Source organism: Camelus ferus, chromosome 1 (genome assembly GCF_009834535.1).
Source record: "Camelus ferus isolate YT-003-E chromosome 1, BCGSAC_Cfer_1.0, whole genome shotgun sequence".
Taxonomy (NCBI): Eukaryota; Metazoa; Chordata; class Mammalia; order Artiodactyla; family Camelidae; genus Camelus; species Camelus ferus.
In genome coordinates, this window is record NC_045696.1 from 51,418,831 (window position 1) to 51,431,984 (window position 13,154).

At 42.8% G+C, this 13,154-nt stretch overlaps 1 protein-coding gene across 1 annotated transcript in view; it reads right to left on the reverse strand.

Moving 5' to 3' along the window:
• Positions 1–517: 517 nt before the first annotated feature.
• Positions 518–13,154, reverse strand: part of DRD3 (dopamine receptor D3) — a 43,169-nt gene continuing 30,532 nt past the window's right edge. The window contains exons 5-8 of the mRNA XM_014563720.2: positions 9,128–9,324; positions 7,960–8,037; positions 4,807–5,152; positions 518–3,654 (exon numbers count right to left, since the gene is read on the reverse strand). Of these exons, the coding sequence (XP_014419206.2) occupies positions 3,458–3,654; positions 4,807–5,152; positions 7,960–8,037; positions 9,128–9,324 (818 nt within the window). The 3' untranslated portion in view covers positions 518–3,457. The remainder of the gene's footprint in view (positions 3,655–4,806; positions 5,153–7,959; positions 8,038–9,127; positions 9,325–13,154) is intronic.

The window sequence follows — 13,154 nt, forward strand, 5'->3', positions numbered from 1 at the left end:
TTCTGCGTCTGTTAAAATTCACTGTAGCTCAGAGAGAAGTAAAGTGAGTCAATAATAAATGTTCTGCCATGTGTGTTGCCCACATGCAGGGAAGCAGAAGATCTTGAGATCTTCTGCCAGAGGTGTCACCACCAGCTCAGCTGCCACATGAGCAGAGCTGGAGGAGGTCTCCAAAGATAAGGCCCTTTCATTCCCTGTCCTGTCCTGTCCCTAGGGTCTCGTCTCTACAGCCAGATGGGGTTATTTGAGATTCCTTGCATATTCCTTGCTTGTTCTTTTCCTTAGCTTTTCAGAAGTTTTCTCTGCCTGGAACACTCTTCCTACTTTTTAATTATGTCTCAACTCTGACAATACATACCTGGGAAGCCTTCTCAAGGCTGAATACGGAATTCCAAACGTCATGAATCCCTTTATTGTAGACAACAAATAGGTCATCACTGCAACCAGGATTTCATCCTCCCCACTGGACTATGAACTTCTCAAAGCAAGGACTATGTCTTCCTTGACCATGTTGCCCAGCACCAAGCACCATGCTTGGCGCATACAAAGTAATCAATCAACATTTATTGAGTAAGAGATTGATTTAGTTAATGAGTAATGAATAGAATATTTTTTTAGGATGGCGTCCTAGAAGAAGGAAATATTTACGTAAGGTCTTGAGTTGAATGTTGGTTGTAATCTACTTGAGTTTCCCTACTATTTGCATTTCACCCAAATAGTATGTGGGCTGCTGTGAGGTGTCTTTGGGCTCCAGACCTGGTTTGCCCCAAGAACTCTGCTCTGCTTTATTCAGGCCAACATCTCTCCTGGGATTTTTGGCCATACTGGCTCTCAATGTAGCACGCTCTGAGGTTAAGAATGTGGTTCATGGTGGGAAGTAGAGGTAGAGAGGACAGAATGCAGAATCCCAGGATGAAGAGGCCGAAGTGAGTGTTTGGGATTCCCCTAGGAGGATCTTCCAGGATCAGAAGGGAATTCTGGGAAGGAGATGTTGTCTAGGGGAAAAGTGCCTCTCAGTTTAATTATGAAGGTGACAATATGACTTTCTCCTTGTATCTGTATAGAGTGTATAGTTTTCATGGGGCTCTCAGGGAGTGCGGTGAAGTAGAAAGAGCACTGAACTAGGATTCAGCAGATTTGAGTACTTGTCTGTCATTAAGCAGCTGTGGGACAATTCTGGACCTCTGCTTCCTTTTCTGTAATTGAAGGAGAGGGTGGAATCAAATAGTCCCTCAGGTCTGTTCCATGATTCTGTGGAAGTAGACTTTGGGTGTTCCGTGTGACTGTTTCAGAAGTTGGACTTGGCAGTGGAGTGAGAGTAATGCCTTGGGCTGGGTTCTTCAGAAAGTCTAAGGTGGAGGTGGGTGGGGCAGGGTGAGGCTCTCTCAGGGATTTTTTTGTTCCATCTTTTTCTCACCACCCCTTTACCCCTCTGGTGGGAGGTGATGTGTCATAGTGTTTAATTTATGAGCTTGGGAATCAGGCAGATGCACACTTGACTCCCAGCTCTGCCACTTACTGACTGTGTGACCTGAGGCAAATTTCTTAACCTCACCCTGCCCCAGTTTCCTCATCTGTAAAATGATTATCTCCCTAAAGTTATCATAAGGGTTGAATTTGCTATCATTCTTCCTCACAAATATATTAATACCTATGCTGTTTATACCTCTCTCTTTGAAACTCTGATTTTGACATGAAATTCTGTAAGCTTTCACCCCACTGTCCCACCCGTTTGCTGTTTATTTTGCATGGAAAAACTTAGGTATCACGTACTTTTACTTCTTCTGATATTCAGTTGTCTCCATCTCCAGTTCTACTTGTACATTAAACCTATTAAGCTAGATGGTACCAGGTACAAAAACTAGTGGGCAGACAGCATTGTTATAGACAGTAACTTTTAAAAATTTTGGCATTGAAAGCGTTCAGGAGTAACAGTAGCTGACTCACTAAGGAGTATGTATTTCCTTCTAATAAATACTTAAGGGTTAGAGGAATGGGGCAAGGGAAGCCTTGGATTCCATATAAAGTTCCTGTGCATTCTGAGATTTTCATAGCATTGCAGCAAGTATCTATCATGCCTATGCACTAACAGGTCTTCACAGTAAATTTACTGAAGTTCAGGATGATAACATTTCATAAATTATCCACAAATTGTATCTTGATTCTGCAATCAATAAGAAATAGCTTCTATAGGTGAAAGGAAAAAAAAATGGTAAGAATATTCAAGTTCCTCACAGATGCAATTTTGAACGACATTAGCATGTTACTTCTATTATACCTTTCATCTCAGTTGTTGGAGTGATGATGTTTAGGATCTGTACTAGGACTTTACAAAGACTGTCCCAGTGATGGCTTTGGACTGCTACTCCGCCTGGTGTCCTTTGTTCTGAGGTCCCCTGGCCATCTAGGTGAGTCCCCACCACCTTTCAACAAGTAAATGGCCAAACACAGGAGAAGGTGGTGGGCTCCTTGCGGGCAGGAGCTGTGTTATTGATTGTCATATATTCAGAGCCTGGGAGGTGAAGAGCATTTTATAGACACTTAATACTCAATGGGCTTCAGGGTCTGAAAGTAATGGATCTCTGTTAAGCAGGAGACGGAGATGCCTGAGTAGGAAAACCTTACAGTGCTATGAAAAGCGTGTCTAAAGCACATCCTGAACCACAAGGTTCAACAGTGGTGCTACAGTGGGAATTGTCATTGCTTTTTCACTTCATATCCCCATATTGCATTACTGTGGAGTTTAAACTCTGAGAGTAAGGGGATGGAATCAAAGGGGCTTCTTAGCTAGAGCTAAAATACAGGGGGAGTAAGGTTAGAAATGAAGCACAGGTCCTAATGTGGGACCATGTCTTCCTCAGGGTGACGAATTTCTCTCACCAAAGGTAACCAATCAGATTCTATAGAAAGACAGAAGCCCTGGCCTTGCAGTTATATTTCAGGATAGAGTGAAGGAAAGCAATGACCAAAGGGAGTGAGCCCACGAAAATACAAGGTTAGCCTGACAGTTAATTAGAAGTTTGAAGGAAGAGAGACTGGCTGTTCTGCAAGATGGTTTACTGCCTGCGTTTTCAAGGACCCCTGGCAACTGGAGAGTTATGAGATCTGTTCCTTTTTCCTTCACTGCAATGAATCATGCCTCTGATGACAATCGTGTGTGTGTGTGTGGAGTCGTGTTCTATCAGCTTCTCTCTGAATTATTGCTTATCACTCAGGGGCCCCCCAACCACTTGAAGATTGCCAGGATGACATTCAGAGTTGAGCTGGGAAGGTAAGCCATTCTGTTCTGGAGGACGCGGTTGGTTACACCTGCCACTCAGGGATGTCCTGGCTCCAGGAATCTTCTCGCTGCCACATGCCAGAGGACATCGTATAGTCGTTCTGAGCAGGCCCTGGCAGTGGCCCAGTGGCCTGGCAGCGAGAGGTGGGCACAGGGAGTGTTCTGTCCTCTCCTCCTTCAGCAAGACAGGATCTTGAGGAAGGCTTTGCGGAACTCGACATTGAAGGTGGTATAGATCACGGGGTTGAGGGCGCTGTTCACGTAGCCCAGCCACGTTGTGGCACTGTAAAGCTCCGGGGACACATGGCATGCTTGGCAATGCGTATTGAGAACGTGGGTCAAGAAGAAAGGCAGCCAGCAGACAATGAAGGTCCCTACGTTGCAAAGGACAAGAAAAACTGGGTAAGGGGTTTGCTTACTCCCTCTGTTGTAACATAAAAATGAGTCACAGCTGTCTCCTTTGTGGCAGCCACTATGCTGGAAGTTTTAATACCCTTTTAATTTTCACACCAACTCTATGAAGTAGGTGTGATTAGTAACTTTTTTTTTTGGATGAGAAAACTACTTGCTAACGTCTTTGACTCTTCCCAGGCCTTTGCTCCTAAATCAATTTTCTAGTTTGATCTCTAGATAGTTCTTTACTAGTTTTTTTCTACTTCTCAATTCAATTCAAATATTTATTTAATGTCTGTCCGTACATGACATAAGCCTAGGCGCTCACGGGATAGAGAAGCAGACCTTAAAGGCACAATTGACACAGTTAGGTCTGCTGAGATTAACATAGGGGCTCCCTAGATGTGAGAAGTCCCTGAGATAGGAGAAGTTTGCAGCTCTTCAGTGACAATGAGCAGTGACAATGAAAGTCAGTGAACTGCCTTCACTAACTCCATGGTACCTGTGACCTTCCAATTTTTTGTTTCTTTATTTAAATAAAGTTGGTATTTTTCTACTATAAAAACTAGCACTGATTTTATACATTATGGAAAACTTGGTAAATGTGGAAAAATAGAGAAAAGCAAAATAATCACCCACCACCCAAAGACAATCAATCACTTTGACATCTTAGTGAATTAATTTTCAGTCTTTTTTCCTCTGTATTTAAAATAATCTCGATGTTATAATGCCATATGACAGTAGTTTTTTGTACTCTCTGTTTTTTCACTTTATATTTGAAAATAGGTAAGCATTTAGTAAATATCCAATATGTGCCAGACACTTCTATTGAATCATTATTTATTGTTTGATTTATTCATTATAATTCCAAGTGATACACAAAATCTACAGCTCAATTAGGTGATATGTTTGGTTTCATAAATTTCAGTTTAGGTCTTTTGAATTTCCATCAGAGTTAACATTTACACACAAACTCCTTTCATTTATATTATAAACATTTATCATTAAGTACAATCATTGGATTTCCAATTTCTGTCAAAAATGGTTACCTTAGTATCCTCTGCCAGCTCCACTAAACTCAGTCTAACCCATCAAAATCCAACCCATCCCAACTTCACCTGACTCAAACTCACCGAGTACGATGACCAGCATCTGGGTGGCCTTCTTCTCCCGAAGTGGCATTCCCCGAGGTTGTAAGGGCCCCAGCTTCAGGGATGTCGACAACCTGCCGTTACTGAGTTTTCGAACCTCTAAGCTGAGCTTGGGTGCCATGGTGGGGCTGAGGGAGTTCCGAGTCCTCCCCTCCCTTTTCAACTCTCCTTCCCCTTCTTGGAAGCCTGGTCTTCCCAAGGCAGTATCTTGGCAGATGCTGTAGTAACGTTTCAGCTCCATGTGTGTCCTGCCAGGGGAGAGGGGCTGCAGGTGTAACAAGAGAGAGTCCTGACATTTCTGGGGATATTGTTTGTCTTCTGACTGTTCCTGAAAGGGAAACAGAATACAAAGAAGGAAGAAAAAAACATCATTGTGTGAAACCTACCGACAGTACATCTGAGAGTGGTGGGCTCGTGGGAAGTTAAGGTGAAAAAAATCTGCTTCTGTCTTTACAGCTAAAAAGTGTCTACCACATATAGAACATTTGAGAATCACAACAATCCCTTGGGGAGGGTAGCACAGAATTATAGCCTGGCCTTTTTGATTTGGAATGACCTGGGTAGACGGAGGAACATATTAAATGACACCCCTGGGATATAAACAGAAAAATCTGAATGTGGAAAACTACAAAACAAATTACTCAGCTTCTTCAACAAGTGAGTTGCAATGACAACACCACCACCATTTACCAGGTGCAAAGGGTGGGTCCTTTTTAAATTTGGTTCAAATAAACCAACTATAAAAAATTTACAAGACAATTGGGGAAATCTGAACATTGGATATTCAGTGATACTAGGGAATTGTAATATTTTTGTGTGTGTGTGTGATATCTTGTGGTTAAGTGTTTTTATAAAAGAGCCTATATTCTTTAGAGGGTTTTACAGAAATATTTTTGGCTGAAATGTTATGTTTGAGATCTGCTTTATAACAATCCAATAGGGGTGTGTGACATAGGTGGGAGTGTCAGTTGAAGTAAGATGGGCCATGAGTTGACAATTGCTGAAGCTGGCTGATGGCTATTGAAGGATTAGTTATATTTATCTTTCTATTTTTTTATTTTTGAAATTTTCAATAATAAAAAATATAAAAAAGTAGGATTTTGGTCTCAGCTTCCTACTTAGTGGACACATCCTTGGGGAAGTTTAATTAACTTTCAATTAACAGAGACATTTAATTAATGTCCCTGAGCCTCATTTGTAAAACAAAAAAGAAATGAAAATAAGTGGATTGGGATGAGTAGACTGAGAGTAGAAACTGAAGACATGCGGCTGTTTCCGGTGTTTTGGGAGGATGCATGTGTGCTCAGCCTCTGAACTTCATCCCGTGTTTGAAGAGTCAGATGCTGTGTCAATCTTGGGTAGAAGGTAGGATTCCCCAGCACCCTTACTGAAGCCATAAAAGCCAGATACTCGCTCTCCGCGACCTCCCCATCGGGCAGCTAGAACTCTGGTACATGAACCAAGCCCAGCCAGTCGGAGACTTGCACCTACGACCATGAACTGGAGCACAGGAAGCAGGGAGACTTCAGAATTCACTGAGCAGTGGTGACAGTCAGTGTCCAGCGTCCCAGGTATTCTACGCAGAGTCTTCCCTGGGTGTGAACAGAATCTTGTGAAGCTGTCCTTCAGCCTTCTCACTGAGTCTGAGCGCCTTGATATCCTCCCAGTAAATTCCCTTTTTGCATAAGTTAGTCAGTGTCAGCAACCAAAACCCTCATTAGTCTCTCTTTAGTTCAAGGAACCATAGTTTTCCACTTACAGAGGGCCAAGTACACAGTACACACTCAGAAATATTGCTGAATAAATGAATGAATAAATGAATGCAAGTGGCCTTCAAGATGATTTAATGTTTTAAAAACTGCTCCACAGAGGTATTTGTAGGGATTTTATCATAACATTTTTTTTTAAATTTGTTTTTCGTTTTGATGGGATTTTCTAATAACTAATATAAGTATATTGTGTCTTACCTGAATGACCATTGTAACCAAGATTATATTTATGATTGAGCTGGTGTCTAGTGATCTTCTAAAAGTGACAATATTTAACTTCAAATGCATTATATCTGAAACTAAAGGACTGGGGACACAGTTCTGAGAGTACTTAGGAAATCTCAGGTTTGAGAACTCTGATCTAGTACAGCTTGTCCCCATTTCTCAGATTTGGAAATTCATTCCTATAGAAGGAAAGTGATTCTTTCAAAACTGTGTATTAGTGAGTGTATTTTTCGGCTCTCTCTGCAAACTTTTATCACGACCTCCATGACTGACATGAAAAACACTGGGTTCCTTTGGATCTGGCTGGCGGAGCCCTCCACTCCCAGATGGCAGGACAGAACCTAATTCTCCACACACCGGGCAGTGCCAGCTTCTTGGTTCTCTAATCTCATTGTGGTCACCACTCTTCCTTCTTTTGTCCTTGGAGCCTTCTCAGAACTTGAATTTGCCATAGGCAACTTTAAAGCTATTATCCATTAAAAAAAATCATTTACAGCAGGAATCTGTAACTGCTACATGAGGCCTGTGTAAGAGTGGTTAATTAATTATACAGAGATTAGACAAGGCTCAGACCTTCATCATTATGGGCTTTTGAAGTTTCATTCCTAATATTTACTTGGCTGTGGTGTTCAGGGAGAAGAATACTGGTCTTTTATTTAACACCTTCAGGCCCCACTCCACACATGGCTTGCTTGGGGAGGCAGGGCTGGCTTGAATTGGAAGAACAAGAGTCACAGATCATGAAATTGTCTTGGCTTTTCCCACACTTAGTGGCAAATAGGCACTTAAAAGTCTCCCATTAACCTCCCTTGGCTCTGCGCATACCTGTTACCATGATGCGCTCCCTGTTCCCTCTAATGCAGGTGGTTCTGGGTGGTATCTTTATAACACATACATCCAAGAGTCATTGGCTCCAATCATCGGGATCCAGCCAATAGTCATGTGCTTTCTGAATATCATTAGATAGTTCCTATTCTGAAGCTCAAATCAGATAGGATCTCAGATCTGTTGTTTAGTATAGATACAACTGTGGGACTGGGGATAGATTCCATTTGAGGGTAGAAGTGAAATCAAGTCAAGCCAATGTCTTGAGAAAAGATCTCTTAATCTTTTCCTACAATCAGAGGTATGGCTTACTTACCATTTTCCCTGTGGCATCTGATGGAAATCTGGCCCTTATTGAAAACTGCCGAATGGGGTGCAGCCGCAGACAGGAGGACTAGGGTGGGTTGAATGGGAAACAGTTGTGGGTTAAGCTCTACGTAGTTGGGTCATTCAGATGACAATGCTTTGAATACAATATATTCATATCCTCAGCTTTGGGTCCTGACCTCCTGTTTCAGGGGGACCAATATTCTTATTCTACACAAGCCTTGGGATTTGAGTTTAAGACACTGACTCTGACTCAAGTCATCATAGGTTGATCAAGACATCCAATTTGGACCTGCCTTCAAGATCAAACTCAGTTTTTACTCTGTCTATGAAGCCCTTGAACATATTGACTTCTATTATCTCATAACCTCACCAGAATTTAATATTTAGCTGCTTAATTGTCTTCATCTCACATTTGGCAAACATCCCATTCAGTTTTAGGCTGCTCATTAACCTTGGCTGGAGGTGTGTTTTATTTGTTTGTCTAGGATTCCAAGCTGTATAATATTCCTTCTGTTTCTTTCCTAGCAAATTTCAAGTGATTGGCAATCATCCATTCATGCTTCAAGTACATCTTAAAGTGTTTGCCAGGCACGGGAATAAGCAGAATTTACAACCCAAGCAATTGGAAGATTTCCACGACCTTCCTTTTCAGAGTCTCGAAAGATCTAATAAAATCTGTCATCAGCACCCCATCCCACCAGCTGGTTAGGGTTTTGGCACAGAGGCAGAGTAAGGAAAAGAAGTTTCAGTGGATACCCAGTGATTCTTGATATGAATGGTCTGGCCAAAAAGCCATTTCTGGGAACCCACCAGCAGTGAATGGTAAAGCTGCCGCACTAAAACTTCATACCTGTGTGACATCTGAACTGCGGGCCATTTGGGGGCCATGGAAGACTTTGGAGGGAAGTAGAACAAGCCCAGAAACTATCCTATCAATTTACCAAGTAAAGTGTGCTCTAGGCAAGACTATCAACGCACTTTTGAGATTGGATTTCCTACTTCTAAAGCACAGCCAATGCCTGCAGATTAAAAGGTGGGTGTCAAACGTGTGTCCCCAGTGTAGCAGTACAGGCAAGGACATGCACTGCTGGACACAAGTCGGGGAGGCCTGGGGCTGGGTGCTGTCTTCCTTCCTGCCCCTCCAGGGTGCTTACCTGCTGGGGGAAGCCAGGCCTGACACTGAGGCACTGACTGTTCTGTCGAGTGAGGATCCGTTTCCGTCTCCTCTGTCTCAACACCACATAGATCCTGGCATAGACGAGGACAGTCACTCCAAAGGGCAAGTAGAAGGACACCACTGACGAGTAGAGGACAAAGTCGGGGTTGGAGATGGAGCAGACGCTGGGGTCCCCTGTGAGTGAGAGAAGGGGAGAAAGCAAAGCCGTCGGCCAAGTAGGGACCTCAGCAGGGAGCACAAAACATGGCGTCTCCACCACCTAATCTACATGGAGCATTGAGAAGCACTGGGGGCCGGTCCCATCTACCCCATCTTCATGTCCCAGGTTATGTGCTGCCTCCTCCATGGAGGCTTCCTTGCTTGAGTTTCTCAGTCAGAAGCAACTCTCACTTCCTTTATGTCCCACAGCCCTTTACTTTTGCCACTTTTGTGTGTTTAAGTTGTGAGGGTGGGGGTAGGGGACAGTCTCAGACACCTACAATGTCAACTTGCTGAGGATACGAGGTCTCATTCATCATTGTGCAGCTCACAGGTCACTTAAAAAGAAAATTTACCAGTGATTATATGCCAGACACTGCTCTACACTGGGGCTGCAAAGATGAATAAGATATGGTGTCCGCCCTTGAAGGAGCTCACGGTCTAGACAGACAGATGATCCCTTCCGCATACTGTGCTAAGTGTCACAGAGGAACGTGGCCTGGGGCGCTGGGTGGAGGGCCACAGAGCAGCTGACCAGAGGCTCCCTGGAGGGCTGGAGCTCCCAGTAAAGGGCCTGCTGGTGTGGAGGCATCAAAGGATGGGTGAATGCAATGAAAGAAAGGAGAAAGACTTCTTTGCTGAGAATGCCAGGTCTCCAATTGTGAATCCCAATTGTGGGGCAGGTGGTGGCTGAATGTAGGCAATTCTATTTTTCAGAGAATCCCAGTTATGCTCAGGAGTGCGATGGGAAAAGAGCCAGTGAACATATTGTCATCGTGGACAATGTGAATTGAGTTGTGTCCTTGTCCTTGCTTTATGTCCTGAAATGCTCCTGCCACTCTTCCTGAGGAGGTCCCTGGAGCCTTTTCTTCTGAACTCTATATTTTACACACTAACTACTACTTTAAAAAAAAACAGGAGCAAAAGTAGGTATAGCATGCTTCCATCTGTGTAAAAATCGACACACACACACACACACACACTCACAGGTGTGCTGCATGAGTGTGTGTATGTACTTGTTTCAAGTGTTATCTTTTAAGAATATTGGTGTTTACTTTTAGGGAGGGAGACAGGGGAACTGGTAATCTACATGTAAGGGTATATGTGTATATATATATATATATATATATCTCATTACACCTTATGTTTTATCATGTGCCAGTATTTATTTTTCCATTAAAAATATTGAAAGCATATGTCTGAAAAACGGAAAGTGAAGAGAGAACACAGAGCTATTTTGGGATCGCTGATCAAAGGAAGGCCCTCGATATACAATCACTGAACCCGCGCTGTCATCCCTTCCTTCCTCCCCTACATAAAAAACTGCTGCTTGTCCTTAGACTGAGTTTTGCAGCCTCTCCTGTGCATCCCATGAGGCTTGTCAGTAGGCGGAGTGACACTGGGCAGTGAGTGGGGCCCTGCCCCAACCTTCAGTGACCTGGCCTGGCCTGGGTGTGTGTCCTGCGGGCAGGGCAGAGTGAAGCACCACACATGGCAATTCTGAAAGCTTCTCTCTGCTGATTCCCCAGGGAAGTGGCAAGGGCAGTGAGGCACCCAGGAGCTATGCTTCTCCAGGAGATGAGGTACCTGGTCCTAATTATTTAACTGAAACAGCACAGTGCTGTCAGCACCATGGTCATTGAATGAATATATGAAAGATGAATAAATGAGCCAAGTGTACAGATGAGCATTTAGTTAAGCAGTCACTAGCTGATAATGGGGAAGGCCGGTAGGGGGACTCCCCATTCTCTGAGATTGGGATGTTTGTCCCAGTGAATCACAGCAGTTAAGGAGGAAAAAATGATGACGAGGACCCATCCACGTACTCATTCAACACACGCTTACAGAGTACCTGCTGTATTCCAGGCACTGTGCTGGGTGGTAAAACACCAAATATCTTTTGTGGGCTAGCCTAGGAACTCAGGTCCTGCAGTGACGTGAACGGCAAGGCCACAAGCAAGTTAACTTGAGAGATTCATGAACTTCTGGCTCTTTGAAGGATTTGTCCTCAACTTGTTTCCAAGATAGGAGATCCTGATGAATTTGATTTTACAATAAGCCTTTTAACTTTGTGCTTCTCAACCAAGCCCCACCACACCCAGCTCCAGTGTTCTGAAAGCCAGGTGAGGCGTTCTGTTGCTAAAATCTAAAAAGCCATCCTCTGTTTCCTTGTTTCCAAGGAAAATTAAGGCAGTTGATAAGACTTTAAGTTTTCCTGTCCTTGAAAGTTTCTTAAACCCTCGTCACCAGCTATTGCTTATCCATTCTGGAATTTTTAATAACACAATAGCTACCTGATTTAGCAGAAATTTTTATTTTTAAATTTTTTTATTGAAGTATAGTCAGTTACAATGTGTCAATTTCTGGTGTACAGCAGAATGTTTCAGTCATGCATATACATACATATATTTGTTTTCATATTCTTTTTTATTGTAGGTATTGAATATGGTTCCCTGAGCTATACAGAAAAACACTGTTTTATATCTATTTTACATATAGTAGTTAGTATCTGCAAATCTCGAACTCTCAATTTATCCCTTCCTACCTCCTTTCCCCCAGTAACCATGTTTGTTTACTATGTCTGTGAGTCTGATTTAGCAGAAATTTAAATACTAGTTATTTTTCTTATCTGTGAAATGAAAGGGTCAGTGACCTTTAGGGTTTCCTCTAGTATTACCACTCCATCCTCCGCTGCCATGAGGGGCTCTTGATGTGATATTTGGCTCCTGATGGCTGGGCCTCTGCTGGGAGTGGGGGCAACACGGGTCAGCCAGACCCCAAGGCCTTGGAACTCTCTGTGACCCAAGATCCTGCCTTCTGTGTGTGCGCCCAGAAAGGCATGTCACTCTTTTCTTAGACAATAAGAGTGATTCCAAGTTGGAAGAAACTGAAGTTCAACTTTGCTCTGCCTCATGCGCTCTGACAATTCACAATCCCCCTGGCAGCCCATTTCATAAAGAGAAGAGCTATGCCAGGAAGTTCTGTTTTGTGTCGCACTTAGTGAACATCCAGCCACTGGTGTTGTTGGCAGAATCCTGCCCTTTCCTCCTCTACTTTTCATGAAGGGAGTAGGAAAAAAATGGCTGAGAGAAGTCATTTATATTGGGCTTTCGAATGAAGTAGGGAACTTCCTTACAGATGCAAGAGGTGCTCGAGGAATCCACATCCATCAAGATAATGAAGCTATGCTGTGAAGGTCGGACTGAGGCAGAGCAGGACTGGGCTCACGAGTCCTGCTCGCAAATTCCCTGAACTGCATTCTGGGGTGGGACTACCAGGCTCCTTTCTGACCACCAGCAGAGCTACCACTGTTTAGATTGTCCTTGGAGCAGGGGCATAGTTAAATGTGGAGGCAGAGGAACCTTTTCTTATACATAATAATAACAACAATAACACTAGCTAATATCTATCGGGTTTTTTACAATGGACCTGACACTTTAACACAGTATATGAATAAGTGGAGAGCTTAATCTAGTTAGTGCCTCTAAAAGTACTGGATTTGCAGATACTAACTACTATGCATAAAATAGATAAACAACAAGGTCCTACTGTATAGCATAGGGGACTATATTCAATAACTTGTAATAACCTATAATGGAAAAGAATATGAAAAGGAATACATATATGTATATATGTATAACTAAATCACTGCTATGCACCAAAAATGAACACAACATTGTAAATCAACTATAATTCAATAAAAATTTTTTAATTAAAAAATAAATAAATAAATAAAAGTAAAGGAGAGAGAGATGAGAGAGAAGTGAGCCTGTATGTGCTAAGTCACAAGCCTTTTTTGCCTTCTC